General features: G+C 33.6%; 1 protein-coding gene across 3 annotated transcripts in view; it reads left to right on the top strand.

Annotated features, from left to right (window-relative positions):
* CDH18 (cadherin 18) overlaps positions 1-23,243 on the top strand; it is a 202,850-nt gene that overhangs the window by 93,259 nt on the left and 86,348 nt on the right. For all 3 annotated transcript variants that reach the window (XM_069492575.1, XM_069492577.1, XM_069492576.1), the window contains exon 4: positions 16,534-16,701. In XM_069492575.1, coding sequence (XP_069348676.1) covers positions 16,534-16,701 — 168 coding nt within the window. The remainder of the gene's footprint in view (positions 1-16,533; positions 16,702-23,243) is intronic.

Here is a 23,243-nt window from a genome sequence, read left to right as displayed (position 1 = left end):
TCATTCTTTTTCACACTGGTATCTCTTAAGCACACGAAAGTCAATATAACCATGAATTAGCGCTCTCTGCATTGATATTTATCTGACACTTCTAATTTTGGAGAGAGACTCCCCACTGACACAGCTTCTTATGCCAAATATCTGAGTGCCATTAGAATCACTCCCTTTTCCTCACTTTCCACGTTCAATCAGTCTTCTTGTCCTTAAAAATTCACTTTGAAATGCTCACATAACATTTTCTTCATTTCATATCCCCTGTTAAATTTAGGACAGACAGCCACATTTCCCATTATGATGTCTCTGGCTCCAATTTATTCCTCACACTGCTTGGGCCATGTCATACTTGACTGAGCAATAGCATTTGTCCCTCAGGGTCAGTTTCTATTCCTTGAAATACTTCTTAGTTTACAGGATGCCACATCCTCTTGGTGTTCTTCCTTTCTGAATGACCAATGACCTTCTGTTGCTTCCACTCTTTCTCCCAATCTCACAACACTGACATGTGTCCATGTTCAATGTTTGAACTGTGTTTATGTACTCATTTCTTTGCTAATCTCATCTGGTTAAAGGCTTCAAATATTGTCTTTATGTTGATTACATTTATACTGCTAATCTGGACTGCTCCTTTAAAAACCAAGTGCCCATCAATACATGAGTGGATTAATAAAATGTGGTATATGGGTACCATGGAGTTCTACTCAACCACACAAAACAATGGTGATCTAGCACCTCTTCTATTATCCTGGATAGATCTGGAGCCCACTCTATTAAGTGAAGTATCACAAGAATGGAAAAACAAGCACCACATGTACTCACCAGCAAATTGGTATTAACTGATCAACATTTAAGTGCACATGCAGTAATAACATTCATCGGGTGTCGGGCAGATGGGAGCAGGGAGGAAGGGATGGGTATATACAGACCTAATGGGTGCGGTGTGCACCACTGTCTGCAGGATGGACATGCTTGAAGCTCCAACTTGGGTGAGGCAAAGGCAATATATGTAACCTAAACATTTGTACCCCCGTAATATACTGAAATAAAAAAAAAATAAGAAAATATTCTGTATGCCAGAATATCGCTGTGAGTCTCTGAGACAAATATCACAGATCATGTTTCAAAATTGACCTCCTGATCTCCAATCACCTCCCCACAAAAAGTTCTTATCATACTCTTCTGTATTCAGCTCAAACACTTTGGATCATCCTTCATTCCTGTTTTTCTTTCACACTGCACAACTATTACATCAGCAAGCCCTACCTTGAAAACATATCCAGGATTGGACCACATCTCCTCACTTCTATTTTAATTAACTTTATTGTACTTATCTCTTAACCTGTCTTCTTGATTCCGCCTTTATTCCACACAGTCTAATCTCAACACAAAATCAGAGCAATCATGTTAAAATATATGAGATTATGTCACTTATTTGCTGAAAACCTGCCAGTGGCTTCCCATCTCACTTACAGTCAAAGCCAAGAGCATTATAATAATAAATATTCTGGCCGCAATGATTTCCCTCCAACAACCCAGAAAACACCCACATTAGGTCATTTGGGCATATGACTCATTTTGCCTATAACACTTTCTCTCTCACTTCTTTTTAGTGTATTTATCCCTAGCAGTCAGCGATGTGGTAATAAATGTTTAAAACCAGAAACTTATAGGCATGTACATGAGGGTATATTTGTATAAATTTTACTGACATAAAAGATATGAAGCACACAATTTGCAAACAATTATAAAATATATATTGCCCTTTACTGGAAATTCCACATAGTTAATTGATTTTTACAGAATGTTTGTATTGATTTTTACCAAACATTTGTATCCATACTCAACCTATTGTTTCAATGTGTTGAATAATGACAATATTCTACTGCAAATAAATGCTTGATTAGCAAAGAAGTTGCTCAGTTCATTGCCAAATAACTTTAGTTTGGGCTTCAGTGTTTGTTGATATTTTTTCTTTATACTAATGTGTAGATAAATTATGTTTATCTAGACTTCAGTTATTCCTCAATACAAGTTACATTTTTTTTGCTAAGCTGAAAAATAATTTTCATTATTTATAATCTTTCTTCAATTTTTTATTCATACTAGAATGTCTACATTTTTGAGTTTAATATGCTTTTATATTTTTATCCTTTACTTTCTCAAATATAGACAATACCAAATCAATAACTAAGCCTTATTCAGTAGCATTTGCTAATTTTCATGGTGAAAATACTTCCATTGCCACTTATTTTTAAATTTACAAGGTGACACCATTGAACGTGGAGTTGAGAAAAGATGAGCACATCATTCTATAGTATTTCCAACATACAGACACAATAGAAGTAAAATAACATCAAAAGCATAGACAGTACAATATATTAATACAATTTGGAAGTGATTTTTCCATATTTATTACTTTTTAAAATGATATTGAATTTTTAGTTAATATCAGCTAATTTTTAACAACAACTGTTTTTATGAACCAGGTCTCAAAATTTTTGAAAGTTTTACAATCATCTCTTGTGAGCCAGAACTAGCCAACTTCAACATACCATTATTATAGTCCTAGTTAAAACCATAAGCCCAAACCAAATTTCTCCCCAGCAAATAATACCAATTAAACTGGTATATTATATAGTCAATTATATTAATTATCTTGCTTTTTTTTCCATTAGGATGCCCTCCTAGAATGTAAGCTTTTTGAAGGCAGTGATTTATCTGTCCCTAGAAAAGTGTCTAGATTCTAATGGGCATTCAATAGCTACTAAGTAAAGGAAGAATGACTCTTTTTATCTCTCAGGATAGAGGAATTCAAGGCCATGTTTCATGATCTCACACTCGCTCTATCATGAGGCTACCCACACAGAAGTGTTTCTCCTCCATCTTTTTTTTTCCCAGCATATTATGGGGGCACAAAAGTTTAGGTTACGTATATTGCCCTTGCTCCCCCCAACCCCCCGAGTCAGAGCTTCAAGCATGACCATCCCATCCTTCTCCATCTTTTCTCTAGCATTGTTGTTTCACACATTTGTTTTTCACTTTTTGTGTTTTCTTATTACGGTGAGTTCATCAGTTCCTTTTTGGTCAGTCTGACACTTTTCTAATGTGGATTTGAGGAACATACTTACATAATCAATATGTATTTATTTTTCCTTTGGTGCTATTAATTATTGTGCTTAGTGTTATAAGTTAAACTGCAACCTCCCTCCTTCCCCCTAAAAAGCCCATATGTTGAAGTCCTAAGCCCAGTACCTCAGAGTGTGGCTTTATTTGGAGACAGGGTTCTTCCAGAGACTATCAAGTTAAAGCAATAGACAGTGAACCATACTCAAATATGACTGATGTCCTTATAAAAAGAGGAAATTCGGATCCAGAGATACTCACAAAGAAAAGAGTATTTGAACATGCAGGGAGAAGATCATGAGAGCTAGAAAACAGCCATGTACAAGCCAAAGAGAGAGTCCTGGAACAGAGCCATTTCTCACAGCCGCAGAAGGAGCCAACCTGCCAACACCTTGATATCAGACTTCTGGGCTCCAGAATTGTGAGACAATACATTTTTTATGGTTTAAATACCCAATTTGTGGTACCCAAAGACAATTTGGAGTTGGGAATTGCTTTAGGCAATAATGGCACAGCAAGGAAAACACAGAAAAACAAAAATCCTTGATCTTGTAGAGCTTTTGTCCTAGTGGGAAAATACAAATAGTTATAAAAATTAGGAATTAAATTGTCATGATGACAATAAGTAAATTAGTGTGATGGCAATATGAAACACAAGAGAATAGAACTGAGGAAAACAAGAAAATTATCTTTTGTAAAGGTAGGAATCATAGACTGTGGCCAGTATTGCAGATGGTGAAATGAGGACAGTGATTATCCGTTGCATTTGGCAACATGAGAACCATAGAAGCTGAGATCATACAATATTCAGTGTAGTACACAGACTGAATCAAGACTGGAGGGGATTGAGCTGGGAAATAAGGGGAACGAAGTAGGTTTACCATGTGGCAGACACAGGGATCCATGGCCCTAAGACCCCATTAAGGAAGGACTTGCTCCCCAGCATGGGGAGTACATTCCACACCCCATTTCTGCCTGTCACCATGTACATTTGGTGCATTCTATCCAAAATCCAGTGAATATATGTATTGACTGTTTTTTTTTTAATTTTTTTAATTATGGTAAGACCATTTAATGAGAGCTACCCTCATAACAATTTTTAAGTGCACAATAAAATATTGTTAAATATAAGCACAATGTTGGACAATGGATCTCTAGAATTTATTCATCTTGCATATCTGAATCTTCATACCCATTGAATAGCAACTCCTCATTTCTCCTTCCCCCTAATCCTGGGAAACCACCATTCATTCTATTTTCTGCTTCTGTGAGCTTGATGTTGTCAGATTCCACATATAAGCGAGATCATGATTTGGCTTAATATTCTCAAAATGTATCCATATTGCTATACATTATAGGATTTCCTTCTTTTTCAAGGCTGAATAATATTCCATTGTATGTATGTACTACATTTTCTTTATTTATTCATTAGTCAATGGACATTTAGGCTGTTTCCATAACTTGGCTGTTGTGAATACTGCTGCAATAAACATGGAAGTGAGATCTTTATGAGAACCTGATTTCAATTATTTTGAATATGGTTGATAGGTATAAAAAAAGATAATCAAAACACTAATCTTCAGGGAAATGTAACTTAAAACCACAAGGAGATATCATCTCTTAACTGTTAGGATAGTTATTGTCAAAAAAAAAAAAAATGAAAGAGATAGCTGTTGATGAGCTTGGAGAGAAATTGAAACTCTTGTACACTGTGGGAATTTAAAATAGTTCAGCTACAATGAAAAGAGTATATAGGTTCTTCAAAAAATTTAAAAATAGAACTGCTTTATGAGCCAGCAATCCCAATTTCCATATCTAAAAGAATTGACTGGGTTTTTGTTTAGACCAAACTATAAGGCTGCTATGTTCAGTGAGTTGCATATCAACAAGAAGTGGCAACTTATAAATTTTTAAGCAGAAAAGTGATGTTTTTCTGTGGTACCTCATGTAGCACATAGCAAACAAAAAGATAAAGCTATGTTACATTGACAGCTTAATGCATGCTCCAACACTATACCAAATACTTTACATATAAATCTATGTGACCTATGCAGTGTTTTCCCGATGTATTCACAAGGAGAGAGACACACAGAGGGTATTGATTATGACAACAGACTCTGAGTCCTATTTGCCTGAACTGAATTCTGGCTCTATCATACCTATCTATACTTGGGCAAATTTCTTAAGATTTGAGTTCTTGCAATCCCCCTTTCCTAAAATGGACATGAGCACCTACCACCTGCAGTTCATGTAAGGATTTAATGTGATGATCAACATAGAGCATTCTTCCTGGTGTCAAATATGAGTTATTAATACATACCCAATGCCTATTAGTAGTTCTATCATCATCATCATCACCTTTGAGAGTTACTCGAAGATGAGATGAGTGTGTTTTCAAAGTTTATAGTTCCATGTCCTTTCTTCCACATGCAGATAGCGCCTGACTTACTCAACTTACTAGTTTTCAATTTTACCGTGGATTTATTGCAATATAACCCCATTGTAAGCCAAGGGACATCTGTAATGCTGTCTCAGTAAAGTTTTGCTGAATGGAGTACCTGTGCTAAATGCTTGATAGTCTAGAGAATAACTGGCCTTCACAAAATGCCCTGTCAGTACCATGATTTTATTGGTATGGTTATTAACTATATCAACTAGAAAGATAGCATGAGGAAATATAGATGGCATTGGAACACTCATAACAGAAATAAAAAAATAAACAAAATACAAATTTTAAAAAATGAAAACAAAGCATTCTGAGTTATAAGTATCTTTAACGGTGTATCAACACAGCTACATTCTCTATGCATCTTCCTGATTTATGTCCCCAAATCCTTACAGAGATAAGCCAACATTTATGATATTTCTCTTTATCTCCTCTCCTCCCTTTTCCTCTCTGTTCTCCTCCTTCATCTCTTCCTCCTTTTCTCTTTCTCTCCCTCTCTCCCTCGTCTCTCCCTGTCTCTCCATCTCAAAATAACCTGAATCTCTCCTTTAGACTCTACAAGTTTCAAGAGTGAATTACTTGAGCTAATGCCACTGTGGCATTAAGACTTTTGTGTCTGAAAGGCCTTGGTTAGATTTCAGATTTTGCAACTTTTTGATCTTGTGATTTGGGAAGACTTGTTTAAACTTTGAGCTTTCCCTCTCATGGAGTAGGTAGGGAAAAATATATGAGGTATGTACCTGAAGGGAGTGCCTGAATTACAGTCCATATACAAAACATGTGAGTTCTCCGTCCATTTTTCCTCAGCAGAAATAAAATGCTTCACCATCAATTTTAATGGTAGGAAGAGCAAAAATGTAGAGCAGGAAAAATTGGATCTTCCTACTAAAGCATAAAAATGTCTACCTCTATGAATTTATGATTGTTAATTCCATGAGTCATAGCTTGAAGATAAATATGTTGCTTTTTTTGTGAATCCAAGATGACATTGTCTCATATAATATCTTATATGTATTTCTTTAAAAATAAAATAAATGGCATAGCAAAAATATAAATAAAACTTTGGTTTTAATCCATCACAGACTGGAATCTTGGAGTTGCAATTATGCTAAAGTAGAGATAACCATGCACCTGCTCAGCCACAGCCAGTAATGATGACTGACAAGTAGTAAAGTCTAGATAATCTTGACTTTCCAGTAGAGACAGCATCTGAACTATTCAAACTTTCAGTCACTTGAGAAAAAATATTGAAATATCCAGAGAATACACTGAGTTTCCATCCTCTACCATTATCCCCCTAACATTTTCCACTGAGGCCAAATCTTCATGTTCATTGTCCTAGAGTGCCACGTGCATCCTTTGTTCTGTCAAGTCTCTTTGCATGAATACCCTCCTTCTCCACCCAGGCCTCCATAGCCTATAAACATGGCCCTGTCCCACAAGTATTCTTTGGTCATATTCTTCCAATTTTTGATCATTATATCTTCTGAGTTGTGGGTTTTGTTTTGTAGTTAATAAAATAAATTTTTTGTATTACTTAACTTTTCTGACTTGCTATCTATTTCTGTATCAGTGAATACTCTAATCATGGCATTCTAATGTCATAAACTCTGTCTTATAGATCTTTATATCCCACATTTTAACACATTCAGCACACAATGAATTGAGGATAATGAATAAAGAACACAGATTTCTGTAATTATGTTGTTGTTGCATACATATAGGTTAACTGTCTAAATATATTTTTGCTTTCTATACAGACAAGATTTTATGGAAGTCATATTACCTTAAGTCAGTTGGGAAAATTCAGAATGTGTAGCTGAGTGTACGTAGTTTATAATATACTAAATGTTGAAGTACATAAATATCAATTGAATAGTTAACATAAAGAATCTTCCAGGTGCCTAAACCACCGTAATCAAGCAGTTGAAGAGAGGAATTATTACTGCCAAGATGTTTAGTGTCATCATTTAGAAAATGACTAACAAAAGTTTTAAACATATCTAAACCTCTCAGTATTTGTATTAATTATTTTAAAGAAACTGATCCTACAATGAAATATGAGCACCTTAAAGCCAGCTACCATACATTATCAATTCTTGGTGGCTATCTCAAATTTGTCTATTCATAAGGATCATTGGAGAAGCTTGTCACAAATACTTAAGCCTGGGCCCCAAGGCCTTGGATTCTAATTCAGTAGATGTAACATGGGAGTCCTTTAATTTGCATGATAATGAGCACTCCACATTATATAGTTATTAAGTGATCCATGTGTCCCTTTAGAGAAACACTGGGAGTTCAACACATTTTCTATAACATGATAGACATTAAATGAGTAAATGAGAAACTGAGCAAATTAAGAAAAATAAGCAATTGAGCAAAAGTATACATGTGTAGTTTAGACATGAAAAGAATCTTACCAGTTTGTCTTATAAACACACGTGTGTACCTTAGAGCTTTTTGTAAGAATTTGGATGTGCACGCTTATTTATTTGTTCTAGCCTGTTCGACATTTTTATTTGTAAGTCTTCTGTGGTATTATTTAATAAACCAATTTGTATAACATTTCCATCTTGGATTCTTTTTAGTGGGTAAAAATGCAAAAACAAAAACATTTTGGAAGATCTAGTGCTATATGAATGTAATAAGTTAGGGAGCATAAACATATGGTAGGCCAGTGAATCAAGCTCAACTAGTAATATTTATAACCACAGACGAGTTTTCAATGTTGTGAACTTGTAAACATGAGAGAGTAATTCCCAGCTACAAGCTCCTACATATCAAGGTGATTGGGAAGCAGTAGTCAGAAGGTAATTTGCAGGCAACAGGGCACCTACAATTGTTTACCAGGGAAGTAATAAGAAACAAAACAAAATGATACACAAGCAATCACATTCTGTTGATTCAACCCAGCATCACAGGAGAATAAGAGGCAACAATTCCTGATAAAAGTTCTGAAATAAACACTGCAAGTGAAGCATATCCAACAAACATTCAGAACATGTCATAACCATTCACCTAGCATATACTGAAAAGAGGAAAATTTTCTTTATTTTTAAACAAATGGACAATGCCTTAATTTATGGTAATGATTTAGTTTCTCTCTATTTTTTTCTTTAAAGTTTGCTAAATTAAAAGGCCACATAATATGCCTTTACTAAGTTTATTTCAAAGACAAGAGTAAGTTATATTGTTATTACCAGGTACACATATACATGAATATATGGTAGAAGCAGCCAATGAACAAAGCAAAACAACATTTTTTACTTGGATTATGTACATATAGTCTATTTTAACACTGTACATGGTCTTAGGTGTCACAACTATGAAAACTTCATATAATTTTGTATATTCTGTGTGTATTCATGTATGGCCATATACATATTCATTTATTGGCATGACACAATGGAGAAAAAATGTAAAGAAATACATGAAAACATAGTGGTAAAACTTTGACTTTCTAATTGTGACTATTTAAAGTATGATCTTGACTCACTTGCACTAGAATCAAAATTGATGTTTGTATCCCTGCAAAATTCATGTGATGAAGCCCTAAGCTCCTATGTGATGGTATTTGGAGATTGGGCCTTTGGGAGGTAATTAGGGTTAAATATATCATGAAGGTGGGGACTTGTAAGAAGTGGAAGAGAGATTCCCCCTTCCTCAATACTTGCAAGAAGAAACACCAAGTGAGGACATTGCAAAAGGCAGTTATTAATATGTGCAAGCCAGTAAGAGAGACCTTGGACCTCACCAGCTGGCACCTAGATCTCAGACTTCCTAGCTTCTGGAAGTGTTAGAAATAAATTTCTGTTGTTTAAGTCACCCAGCCTATGGTATTTTCTTATGGTATCCTCAGCAGAATAACGTGGTAGTCAATTGGAGATGTACCTAGGACAACCCAACTCTGAATGACTAAATTAGAATCTTAAGGGGTGGAAATGAGCAATTTGCTCTTTAAGGAAATTTCAAGACAATATTTAAACACAGTCCAGGTTGAAAAACAATATAAATATTTCATAAATTAGGGTGACTGAATGATTGACCATGCAAATTGCCACACTGTATAGAAAGAAAAGGAGAACTTCAATAGTTAAGCCAGGACAGGAGTAATCTGAAAATATGCTGAGAAAACCAGTCCATAGAATGTTTTGCCTAAACTGTTTCACATTTAATTTACTTTTTATTAAAAATATCATTCTGCTTAGTGTTTTCACTATTGTCAAATGTACCTTTTTGGATAAAAGTGGAAGAAAAATCAGTGTGTGTATGAAGGGAGGGAGGATGTGTGTGCATGTGTCTGTTTATTCAAAATATGTATTTTATTCTGTAAAAAAGTCAGTTATTGTGATTGACATTGAGAATGGAAAGTCGGTTGTGAATTACTCTTGAGGTCAATGTTTTTTTTTCTTAATTTCTTTCTTAAAATATTGGAAAGGTATAAATATTTGCCATTTTTTTCCTAATTTCTTTCAACATTGTTCACAATTTTTGATAAATTTACCAAATTATAATATTTAAAACAATATGTTAATGATGATTGAACATCTATGCAAGTGTTCACTAATGTGGAGAAAGGATTGTTAACCTATAATAGTAAAATTACAGACTCAAAAGTGAGAAGAGTTTGTGATAACTCTAGCTACTTTGAGCATAGCCAAAGGTGTTCTGCAGGGTGAGAGAGATCAAGTACCAGGAACATGAAGAAGAGTGGTAAGATCTTGGGTAACAGATGTTAAAGCCTATTTGAACTATTGTTATCCATCTGCTTCAAGTAAATATTACTACTTTGAAATGGGAAATTTGAAAATATTTTATATTTTTAAATCAATAACCATTTTAGATAGAATACAGGAGTAATAAATTTACTTAAGGACTAATTCACTCAGTAGCACCATGCATTGTTTGTAGAAAATCCCACAGTCTGAACCAAGAAGGGCATCATTCTTTTAAAATGCTAAGCAATAGATGTTGGTGTGGATGTGGAGAGAAAGGAACACTTATACACTGTTGGTGGGACCGCAAACTAATGCAAGCTATATGGAAAATAGTATGGAAATTAGACCTACCATTTGATCCAGCAATCCCAATACTGAGTATTTACCCAAGGAAAAAAGTAATTTTATCAAAAAGACACTTACACTAGAATATTTATTATAGCACAATTCACAATCGCAAAGATGTGAAATCAACCCACGTGTCCATACCAATTCATGAATGGATTAATAAAATGTGGTATATGTATACTATGGAGTTCTCCTTAGCCACAAAAAAATGAGTTACTTCCTTTTATAACAATATGTATGGAACTGGAGACCATTCTCCTTAGTGAAATATTGCAAAAATGGAAAAATAAACATCACAAGTACTCACTGTTAAGTTGGAACTGACTGATCAGCATTCATGTGCACAGAGGGAAGTAAAACTCAACAGAAACCAAGCAAGTAGGGGGAAGGACGAGGTGGGTGAAATTATACCTAATGGGTACAATGTACACTATCTGGAAGATGGGCACACATATAACTTTGTATCAAGCAGTACAAAAGTAATCCATGTAACTAAAACATTTGTACCCTTGAAATAATCTGAAATAAAGAAAATGCTAAACATCTCTTTTGCTAAAAAGTTGATTCTCAATTTTAAAGTTATTGTGCTAAAATAAAGGATTCTGCCTCAACTGGCTAAAGAATATCTATAAAACATCTGTAGCTAACATCATACTTAATGATGAGAAGCTAAAATCTCCCCAGCCAAGATTAGGAAAAAGGCAAAGATATTACCTCTTACCACTTCTTTTCAGCATCATACTGGAGATCCTAGTTAATGTAATAAGGCCAGAAAAGGAAGTAAAAGGTATAAATATTTGGAAGGAAGATATAAAATTGTCTTTTTTTTTCCAGATGACATGATTGTCTATGTAAAAAATCTACAAGAATCAACAAAAATCTCCTGGATTCAATAAGGAATTATAACAAGTTTACAAGATACAAGTTTAACATATGAAAGCCAATCACTTTCTTATATACCAGAAATTTATCATAAACTCTTCTCACTGTGCCCATCTGTTGAGTGGGTTTACTTTCTTATATAAAGAAACTTTTATCTATGCTGGTGAACACTTGCATAGATATTCAATCATTATGAAAATAGTGTTTTAAATATTCTAATTTGATAAATTTATCAAAAACTATGAACAAATGGAGTTTGAAACAAAAAAATATAATACCACTTTCATTAGCTTCCTCCAAAAAGAATTCAGATATAAATCCACTAAAATATGTACAAGCTCTATACCAAAGGAAAACCAAAAGTCTGATGAAAGAAATCAAAGAAAAACAAAACAAATAGAACTATTTTCATGTTCATGGATAGGAAGACTCAATATTGTCAAAATGTTAGTTTTTACCAACTTGATCTATAGGTTCAATGCAATATCAATCAAAACACCAGCAAGTTATTTTGTGGATATTGACAAACTTATTCTAAAGTTTATATGGAGGGACAAAAATCTCAGAATACCCAACATATTATTGAAGGAGAAGAAGAAAGTCAGAGGATTGGCACTACTCAGTGTCAAGACTTATTCCAAGGCTACAGTAATCAAGAAAGTGTGATATTTGTGAAAGAATAGAAAAATAAATCAGTAGAACTGTCTAGAGAACCTAGAAATAAATTTATAAAATACAACCAACTGATCTCCACAAAGGAGCAAAACTTAAAAAATGAAGAAATGATAGTCTTTTTAACAAATGTTTCTGGAACATCTGTCCACAACAGGCAAAAAGAAATTAACCTAGATCTAGATCTTACACCCCACCCAAAACTTAACTCAAAATGGATCACAGACTTAAATGTAAAACACAACATTCTGAAACTCCTAGAAGATTACATAGGAAAAAATTCTTGGTGACCTTGTGTATGGCTTTTTAGATACAATAACACAGGCATGATACATAAAAGAAATAATTGCTTAATTGGACTTCATTATAATTAAAACTTCTGCTCTGCGAAAAACATTGTTAAGAGAATGGGAAGAGAAGTCACAGCCTGGGAGAAAAAGTTTATAAAATGCATATCTGAAAAAGGACTATGTGATGGTTGATTTCATGTGTTAACCTGACTGGATCATGGATCCCCAGATATTTGGCTAAACATTACTTTTGGGTGTGTCTGAGAGGGCTTTTCCAGATTAAATTAGCATTTGAATAGGTGGAATCACTAACACAGATTGTCGTCTCCAATGTGAGTGGATATCTTTCAATCTATTGAGGGCCTGAGCAGAGCAAAAGATGGAGGAAGGAATAATTTGCCTACTTGAGCTGGGACATTAATCTTCTTTTGCCCTTGGACTGGGATTTCCACCACTGAATTTCTGGTTTCTCAGGCCTTCAGAATTGGACTGAATTACATTATCATCTTTCCTTGGTCTTCACAAATTGTGGGACTTGTCATCCTCCATAGTGACATGAACCAATTTCTCCTAAGAAGCTTTTCTCCATATATACAAGTGTTCGTGTGTGTATATATACATACACCTATGTATATATGTATAAACACACACATATATAATTTCCTATTGTTTCTGTTTCTCTGAAGAACCCTGAGTAATGCATACTGTTACCTGAAATATACAAAGAACTCTTAAACATCAACAACAATATGAAAATGGACAACCCAATATTTTAAAATGGGCAACAAATCTGAACAGACACCTCTCCAAAGAAGATCTACAGATGGTAAATAAGTATATAAAAAGATGTTCATACATCATCAAGGAAATACAAATTAAAACAGCAATTAAATACCACTACCGACCTATTACAGTGGCCAAAATAGAGAACACTGACAATAAATACCAAAGGCTGGCAAGGATGAGGAAAAACATGAACCCTCATTTATTGCTGATGGAAAGGTAAAATGGCACAACCACTTTGGAAGACAATTTGGTAATTTCTTACAAAACTAAACATACCCTGACCATATCTCCCAGCAATCATGCTCCTTGGTATTTACCCAAATGAACTGAAAACTTATGTCCATACAAAAACTCATGCATAGATCTCTATAGCAGTTTTATATTTAAAATCACCAATGCTTGGAAGCAACCAACATTTCCTTCATTAATGATTGGCTAAATAGACTGTGGTACATTTAAGATAATGGAATTATTAGTCGACACTAGAAAGAAATGAGCTACCAAGCTATGAAAAGACATAGAGAAAACCTAAATGCATATTACTGAGTCAAAGAAGAAAATCTGAAAGGCTGTCTATTGTATGATTTCATTTGTATTACATTCTGAAAAAGACAAAACTATAAAGACTCTAAAACATCAGTGATTGTGAGAATGATTAGCATTGAGGGAAGGAAGGGCTAAATAGAGGAGAAAGGATTTTTAGGGCAATGAAACTATTCTGTGTAATGCTATAATGTGGATACCTGTCATTATGTATTTGTCAAAGCCCATAGAATGTATAATACCTAGAGTGAACTATAATTTAAACTCTGGACTTTGGGCAATAATGATGTATCAAGGTAGGTTCATCAATCATAAAAACATGCCATTCTGGGTGTAGGATGTTAGTAGTGGAGAAGGCTTGTGTGTATGGAGGAGGCAAAGTGTATTTGGAAATTCTCCGTACTTTCTGCTCAGTTTTGCTGTGGATGGACCTAAAACTAGAAAAACCTAAAATATATCTATTTAAAAGGAAAAAGAAAATTACTGTGCATCAGCTGCAGTTTAGGCCACCCCAGTGACATGCATTGGGCTGCATGATAGAAGGTGATTATCTTGTACTGAAATAACGTTACTATGTCAGTTTGACTGTAATTCTCCCCGGTTACCTAAGTGTTCCCAGGAGAGGTCATAGCTAAACAAATGCAATTGGGCCACATTCAAGACAGTTGTGAGTTTAAATGAATCCTGAGACAATCACTTCTGAGAAGTATATGTCAGTTCTGGATTTGCTTTTTTCTTTCTATGAGCAAATTTAGTTGACTAAGTTTTCCCACTTTGTTCTGGAAGTTGCTATATTATAAAAGAGGGCAAATAATAGCACTGTAATGAAATTATTGACGTTCATACTATAAACAGGACATTTTTCTGATTTCTCTGATCCTCTTAAAGGACTAAATTCAAATTGTGTAAAAGAGATATCTGTCATTCACTTTGTAATGATTAATTTTACTTTTAGATATGTATATTTTTCAAAATATCATTTTAGTAATCTTATTGTAAAATATTGTATTTGATAAGAATCTCATATTTCTCCCCACTAAAGGCAAGTGCCATTTATAATTTATTCTTCTTAGGAAAGATTCTTTTTTTTCCCCAAAACTAGAAAATATACATTCCTTTCATAAAATATTTTCATAAATCCTTTGCTTATTCATTTCTGCATCAATTCATACTTAGGTAGTTATATATGATAAAACATTGTTTTTTTAATAAAGGTGCTTGAGGCTTTTTCATATACATGAATTAGATGAATCATTTATTATCATATTATTATAATTTCTTTTGATAAGAGTAATTTTCATATCTATTTAGCTCCAGGAAAGTTTTTTCTAAATTCTCTCAATTATATGTTCACAATATTTGAAAGTTGTGAGATCCTTTTCTTGAAGCCTGAGGCTCTCCTCTCAAAGTCATTATTACACAGCCAATCAAGTCAGTTAAGGAAAAAAAAGTCATTTAATGTTCTGTATTCAAAACAAGTGATTGAATAATCCTTTCTACTTTTAAAAGACTATTTTTAATTTGAATATTCAACTTTATTTTTCATCACATATCAAGATATTCTTTGTCAATGTATACTTTGTCAATGTAAACTCTATAGTTAGCAGCTATAATTGGTAACTTCTTATGAATTGTTCTGCTAACTAATCAAGTGTGAATTTAATTAAAGTTACTCAGGTATTTTTCAAAGATGGCATAATTCAACTGTTTTTAATAAGCATAAAGGGGAGTTTATTAAGTGATGGCCCATGTTTAGAGTAACAAATATCTTTAGATCATATGTTTATATGTATACACATGGAAGTAAAAATACATATATATGTAAATATACATATATATTTATGTACATATTTGCAATTTACTTCATCTACACAAGGAAAATATTTTTATTTTATGGCATAGTTAATAGGCCCTAGGTAAGCATGGTCCTCTGGAAAATGTGTTTTCAGCTGTAAAAACTCTATTGATAGAGGTATTTAATTTATGTGGGGGGGAGAGTGGTAGGTGTTATGTATGTATAATCACAAATGAATATATAACATCTCATTCTTTTATTCAATCTAAGTCCATCATGCATAAGTGTGTTAAAAGTCCCCCTTTGTACTATTAAGATAAAGAATGTGACTTTTATATGTATTTATAGAATTACTTTTAAAATCTTGCTTATATACTCAGATCTAGTTCTTATTAAAGTTGTTTTCTGATGAAAATAGTGAGTTTCTTAGTCTTTGAGACCTGTTAAAATGCCATCTGCCTATAGTCTCTGTTCAAAGTGTCCAAACTCCTCAAATGTTTTTCATCATCAAATATTGACAATCCTGCAAGGAAGGTATGGAAATTGCTCTGTAAAGAGGAAACTTAATCTCTGCTCCAATCAATATGACCATCTTAACTGACACTTCTGAGGAGCCCAAGTTGTACATTGTTCAGCACATCACCAAGATCTTGGGCAGCAGGGCTTCTCTTGAGGGACACCTACCCCAAGGAACAAAGACAGATAGGTATTTGCCACTAATAGAATGCTTTGGGACTTGAGGTTGTAAATGAATGTTTCAATGAGACAGTTTTTGTGCATTGTTAAGGTACTGTTTTTCTCATAAGTGTGGCTTTCTCTTAAGCATATGCTACTTAAAAAGATCTTTCTGAAAACAAACCAAAAAAATGATATATAAATTGATTCTTGTTTAATGTATAACTCATATTGTTTTCTTCAACATGTATATTACAGGAGTTATTAGAACTGCCTTACATAACATGGACAGAGAAGCCAGAGAACACTACTCAGTGGTCATTCAGGCCAAAGACATGGCTGGGCAAGTTGGAGGGCTTTCGGGATCTACAACGGTCAATATCACCCTGACTGATGTCAACGACAATCCACCACGGTTTCCTCAGAGTATGTATCTGGTTTCCATGATTTGAATTTACCATTATTTGTTTATGTAAAGCAAAATGGAATACTTGAATAAATATTGCCATGCTACTATTTTCTTAAGTGGAAATATTTTGTTTTTGTTCTATATGGTCACCCTTATTTATGCAAGACTAAAGAAATCACTCCACCTATTGTCTCTTGAACCTGGGAGATAATTGGCCCCATGTTAAAAGTATGAGTTTCAGTTAACATCACAGTTAAATATTAATATAGTGCTACTAAGTAATGGAGTCTGGCATATTTATTCTTAAAGTATTCATGGAGATGTTAAAATGTATTTTGATATCAACAATCTACTTATGTATGTAGTGTTATTACGTATGAACTTTCTATGATTAATTTTTTTAAAATACATATTATGAAACAGTGTTCTACACACACACACACACACACGTGTGTGTGTCAGCAGGCAATCTGGGAGAAAGGAGAGGTATTAATCCTGTGAGTTTGGAAGGATATGGTATTTGTGACATTATCAAGATGTAAAGAATGTAATTACAAAAAATTTGAGTGTTTCTAATAGGGCAGATACTGTGGATGACATTTTATAAAATAACCTTTAATAATCATAAAAATCCTATAGAGGAGTTGTCCCTTATGTTCCTCTCAGAAATGATGTTTACTAATTATCATATAGTAGATGCTGTGATATGTCAATAAAGGCTCTTCACAAGTCAGTATGAAATGCCTTTCACAGCTTTATCTCTTAATATCTTTCTCAGTATACCCCAGGCCTAGCCACAATGAAATACTGCCTCCTTCTAAGATATAATAATACCTTTCACAACATCTTTACTGAAACTAGAATTTCTACATATTCACACTCCTTTGTTTAAAATCCCTGTTGTAAGTTTTTCGTGAATCTCTGTTGTAGAATTAACAGAGATCCAATCCTTTTTGCTCCTCTCACACAGCATTTTTGCATGTATGTTCATGTTCTAGTTATTTCCACAGGTGCATATTTCCTCTACTACAGTGAGGTCCTCTAAGTAACAATGATGTTTGAATTTTTTTTTTTTTTGTAAGCTTAAGTGTTCAGCCCAGTGCCCAGCACTTCGCAAATGATTATTAAATGAATGAGTGAATTAGTTGAATTTAAATACTCTATCAAACTACTATTGTTAAAAGACCATTATTAAAAGGCACACAAGTTAAGTTGAAAGTAAAATAAGAACCATTTTAAAATATTGATCATAGAGATAAGATTACGTGACTTGGTTCATGCATGTTGCCTTTATTCTACGAAAAAGGTAGGTTCGAAAGTATTAATAAATTATAGATTATACATAAGTCCATATTATATTGAACCACAAAATATAATTAAATTTTAAATAATTTTACAAAATAAATGAGGTTTTGTATGTATTTTATCACTTAGTTCATACAATATGCATACACACATACATCACTATGAGACAAAAACTATTATTTCATAAAATGTGGCAACTGAAGTTGAAGATTAAAAAACAGGCAATGAATGATAATGCCAGACTCAAGTGAATATAAACTTTAATGTAATTTACAATAACAACTTGTCTAAATTATTTTCAGATAGATTTTACCACCACTATTTTTAAGGTGTATATTATAGCTCTTGATGGACTCAGTACTCAAGTTGTACACAGGAGAGGCTCAGTAAATGTTGGTTCATAGCACAGATAGCATCTTCCACTCCTCCCCCCTCCTTTTTGCCTTAAAATAATTTTTAAATTTACAAGTGAATTAAGATTGATTTTAGATATTAACAGAAAATTGTGATTGTGATAAGTATTGAGAATATGATTCATGTAGATGAATATAAATATGGAATATAGAAAGGTTTGTTTCTGATTTTATTATTTTGATCGATAACAGTGTTACTATTGAACAGTTAGTTTAGGGTGAAAAAAATTGCTTTACCTGGCAAAGAAACAGAATAAATGTATACTCTGAGTGAACTTATTGTATCTAATGGTTTCTACATTTCTTCAATCAGTAGCATTCTGGGCAGAATGATTGATGGATGTAAATACTGCTGCACTTCCAGATGTGCTTACAGTTTTGAAAAGGAGACAGTACACACTCAGAACCTTACACTCCAGCTTGTTTAAAAATATTTTATTTTTTCCTCCAATTGCACAAAGCACAATGCTCCTTTCACAAAAATTTGGTGTCACCATGATAATACTTTAGTTTGCAGTATTCTTTAATTTACCCATAAACATTGCAACTCATTAATATACATACTGGGGAAAATTTGTAAACCACTTAGAGAAAAAAATGATATCTTTTGAAGACTTGCATTCATGATGCACTATGACATGCATGCACAAATCTATACACAGTTCAAATTATGTAAAGATCATATTCAGTCATCAAGTGGATCCAGTAGTCAAATTTTTTCTCTTAACGTGAAGTTTCTACAGTAGCACTTCCACCTTCTTTCTCCCTTCGCTGAAGAAAGCCATCTTTCTCACAACATTACTGTAATTGACTCTAGTGTAAACATCCCTCACACAAAACTAGGCAAAAATATTCCCTCAAAGCTTTTTTTTTTTTTTTTTTCTGTTAACCTATCATGCCCGAGAGAGTGAATAGGGTAGTGCTATCTTGTATCGTAATTAGTTATTACTTTATCTTAAAGTAAATAGGCTCTGAGTGTTTGAGAGGTAGTGAATTAGAGCTAATAATTTTCTTTACAAAGTCTCTACTCTAGGGTGTTGCACACTCTGTGGCTTAGGATACAAGGCAAATTGAGGTCCTGGCTGAAACAAGCTGCCTATTGGTATCAGGAAGGCAGAAGGGGAGAAAAGAGACTGGACAGTTAAAGTCCAACTAAGAGGGTAACCACTAGTAAGTTCAAGGTGACGCCTACATTTGGGCTGGAAGGTGTTAGGAAAGAGAGCCACTTAAAAAAAAATAGACTCAGTGAAAGAAAATAAATCACCACATCTATGGTCTGTATTCCCACTCAAAATACATAAGTGATGCCCAGTTCTCCTTCTGAGAAAAATATCTATCTCAATATGTAAACTTCCTCAATATTAGTTCTTTATCTATTCTGCTTTTTAAGATTCTCTCATTTCCTTTTCTGGTTTTAATAGTATTCTATGTTTTGGTTGTTACATAATTTATTCCTAGGTAGATAAGAAGCCATTGACATTGATTATTGTGCAGAAAGTATTTGCATGTAAAATCTAGACCCTTACAAATCTTCTGTATCCTAAATGGAAGGAGCTGTATTTTGAGAATTGTTCTTGTAAATAATCTAGTTGGGGAATGAGGAATAACACATGCCAAATAATAACAATAAAACAGTAAAAACTTGGTTATATAACATAACTTCCTCAAGAACTTGAAATGATTACAGAATTGTAAGTCAACCAACAACTTCTGTGCACTTATAACTACAGTGGGCTTAGGACAATATATTTAATAGCATTGGAGGATTAAGTCCGAAAAGTTCAATAGATGGCAGTATTTCCCATAAAGTCACTATAACAAATGTTTAATTGATTTGAGCAAGTTTTAATGTTAAAGAAAAAGAAAATATTGCTGATGAAGATATTGATATTGATGGGACTTTGTTGAATCAAAATATTTTAAGGGAAGACCCATTGCTTTTAATTTATTATTTACATTTTTGTGAAAACTAATTTAAACATTATATAATATAAAAAGTATTAATATTTTGTTTTAAACAAATAAAAATAAGGAAAGCTTCTCTTTTGACCTATAGAAAGGTGATGTGTTATTTTTTAATTACCATAGAGTTGAAGTCTCTCTACTGTCTTTTGAAAATGGTATCTGTTTATTTTATTATGGTTGCAGGCATATACTTTGAACTTGTTGAGGGTTTCTTTAAAAAGCCAGTATGTAGCTGATTTTTATAGGTGTTCCTAAGTACTTTAAAAGAAGGAAATTCTGCAGCTGCATAGTTAAGGTTCTATATAAGTAAATTAGTTCAAGTTTATCCTACATCCGAATTGTCTATATTTTTGCAGAATTTTTTTTTATTTCAGAATATTACAGGGGTACAAATGTTTTGGTTATATAGACTGCTTTTGTATTGCTTGAGTCAAAATAATAACTGTACCTGTCACCCAGATAGTGTACATTGTGTGCATTAGGTATGATTTCACCCATCCCCTCCTCCACCCTTCCACCTGCTTGATTTCCATTGAGTTTTATTTCCATCTGTGCACATGAGTGCTGATCGATGAGTTCCAATTTAACATTGAGTACATTTGGTGTTTGTTTTTCCATTCTTGTGGTATTTCACATAGAAGAATGATCTGTAGTTCCACCCAGATTGTTGCAAAAGGTATTAATTCATTTTTATGGCTGAGTAGTACCCCATGGTGTGTGTGTGTGTATATATGTGTGTGTGTGTGTGTGTATATATATACACACACACACACACCACATTTTATTAATCTTCTCATGAATTCATGGGCATTTTGGTTGATTTCACGTCTTTGAGATTGTGAATTCTGCTGCACTAAACATTCTAGTGCAAGTGTCTTTTTGATAAAATGGTTTTTTTTCTTTGGGTAAATACCCAGTAGTGGGATTATTGGATGAAATGGTAGGTCTACTTTTAGTTCTTTGAGGTATCTCCATACTACTTTCCATAAAGGTTGTACTAGTTTACAGTCCCACTAATGGTGTATGAGTGTTCCTATCTCTACACATCCACACCAGCAACTGTTGTTTTAGGACTCTTTGATAAAAGCCATTTTCACTGGGGTTAGGTGATATGTCATTGTGGTTTTAGTTTGCATATCTCTGATGATTAGAGATGTTGAGCATTGTTTCGTATATTTATTGTCCATTAGTCTATACTCTTTTGAAAAGCTTTGTTCATGTATTTTGTCCAGTTTTTAATGGGGTTGTTTGTTGTTTTCTTGCTCATTTGCTTAAGTTCTTATGAATTCTAGTTAACAGCCCTTTATTGGATGTGTAGCATGCAAATATTTTCTCTGATTCTGTAGGTTGTCTGTTCACTGTAATGATTGTTTCCTTGGCTGTGCAGAAACTTCTTAATTTGATCAAGTCTCATTTATTTATTTCTGTTGTTGTAATTGCTGTTGGGGTCTTAGTCATAGATTCTTTTCTAGGCTGATATCTAGAATAATTTTTCCTACATTTTGTTCTAAAAGTTTTAGTCTATTGTGCCTTACATTTAAATATTTCACCCATCTTGAATTAATTTCTGCAAGTGTTGAGAGATAGGAATCCTGTTTCATTCTTCTGCATGTGGCTATCCAATTTTTCCAGCACTATTTATTGAATAGGGCTTCTTTTCTCTAGCGTGTGTTGTTGTCTGCTTGTAGAAGATCAACTGGTTGTAGGTAGATGGTTTTATATCTGGGTTCTCTGTTCTGGCATTGGTCTGTGTCTCCACTTTTGTACTAATGTCATGCTGTGGTTACGAAAGCTTTGTACTATAGTTTGAAATCTGGTAATGTGATACCTCGAGCTTTGTTCTTTTTGCTTAAGATTGCTTTGGGTATTTGGTCTCTTTCTTATGAAGCATAGAATTATATTTTCTATATCTGTAAGATATGACATTGGCATTTTGATGGGGATTGTGTTGAATTTGTAAATCACTTTTTGGGCAGTATGAACATTTTGACAATGCTGATTCTACCAATCCAAGAGCATGATATGCTTTTCCATTTGTTTGTGTCATCTGTGATTTATTTTCTCAGTGTTTCATTGTTTTCCTTGTAGAGATATTTCACCTCATTGGTTAAGTATATTTCTAGGTATTTTATTTTCTTCATCTATTATGGATGATATTGAGTATTTGCTTTGACTCTCAGTTTGACTGTTATTGGTATTTAGAAATGGTACTGGTTTATATACATTGATTTTGTAACCTGAGACTTTGCTGAATTTATTTACAAAATCCAGGAGTCTCTTGGTGGAGTCTTTGGGATTTTCTAGATAAATGATCATATCATCATCAAAAAGTGATAGTTTGACCTCCTCTTTCCTGAATTGGATATTCTTTATTTCTTTCTCTTGCCTAATTGTAATTGCTGCAGCTAGGAATTCCAGTACTATGTTGAATAGAAGTGGTGACAGTGAGTACCCTTATCTTGTTACAGTTCTTAGGGGAAGCCTTTCAACATTTCCCCATTCATTATGATGTTGGCTACAGGTTTGTCATATATGGCTTTTATAATGTTGGAATATGTTCCTTCTATTTCTAGTTTGTTGAGGGTTTTTATCATGAAAGGGTGCTGGATTTTGCAGAATGCTTTTTCAGCATCTATTGAGATGATCATATGATCTTTGTTTTTGCTTCTGTTTAGGTGATGAATCACATTTATTGATTTGTATATGTTGAACCATCCTTGCATCCCTGGTAGAAACCCACTCGGTTATGATGTTTTTTTTTATGTGCTGTTGAATTCAGTTTGCTAGTATCTTTGTGAGGATATTTGCATCTATATTCATAAGGGATATTTGTCTATAGTTTTCTTTTTTTGTTGTGTTCTTTCCTGGCTTTGTTA

Source organism: Eulemur rufifrons, chromosome 17, assembly GCF_041146395.1.
Source record: "Eulemur rufifrons isolate Redbay chromosome 17, OSU_ERuf_1, whole genome shotgun sequence".
Classification (NCBI taxonomy): domain Eukaryota; kingdom Metazoa; phylum Chordata; class Mammalia; order Primates; family Lemuridae; genus Eulemur; species Eulemur rufifrons.
The sequence above is the reverse complement of the archived record's forward strand: the minus strand, read 5'-3'. Positions and strand labels throughout refer to the sequence as shown.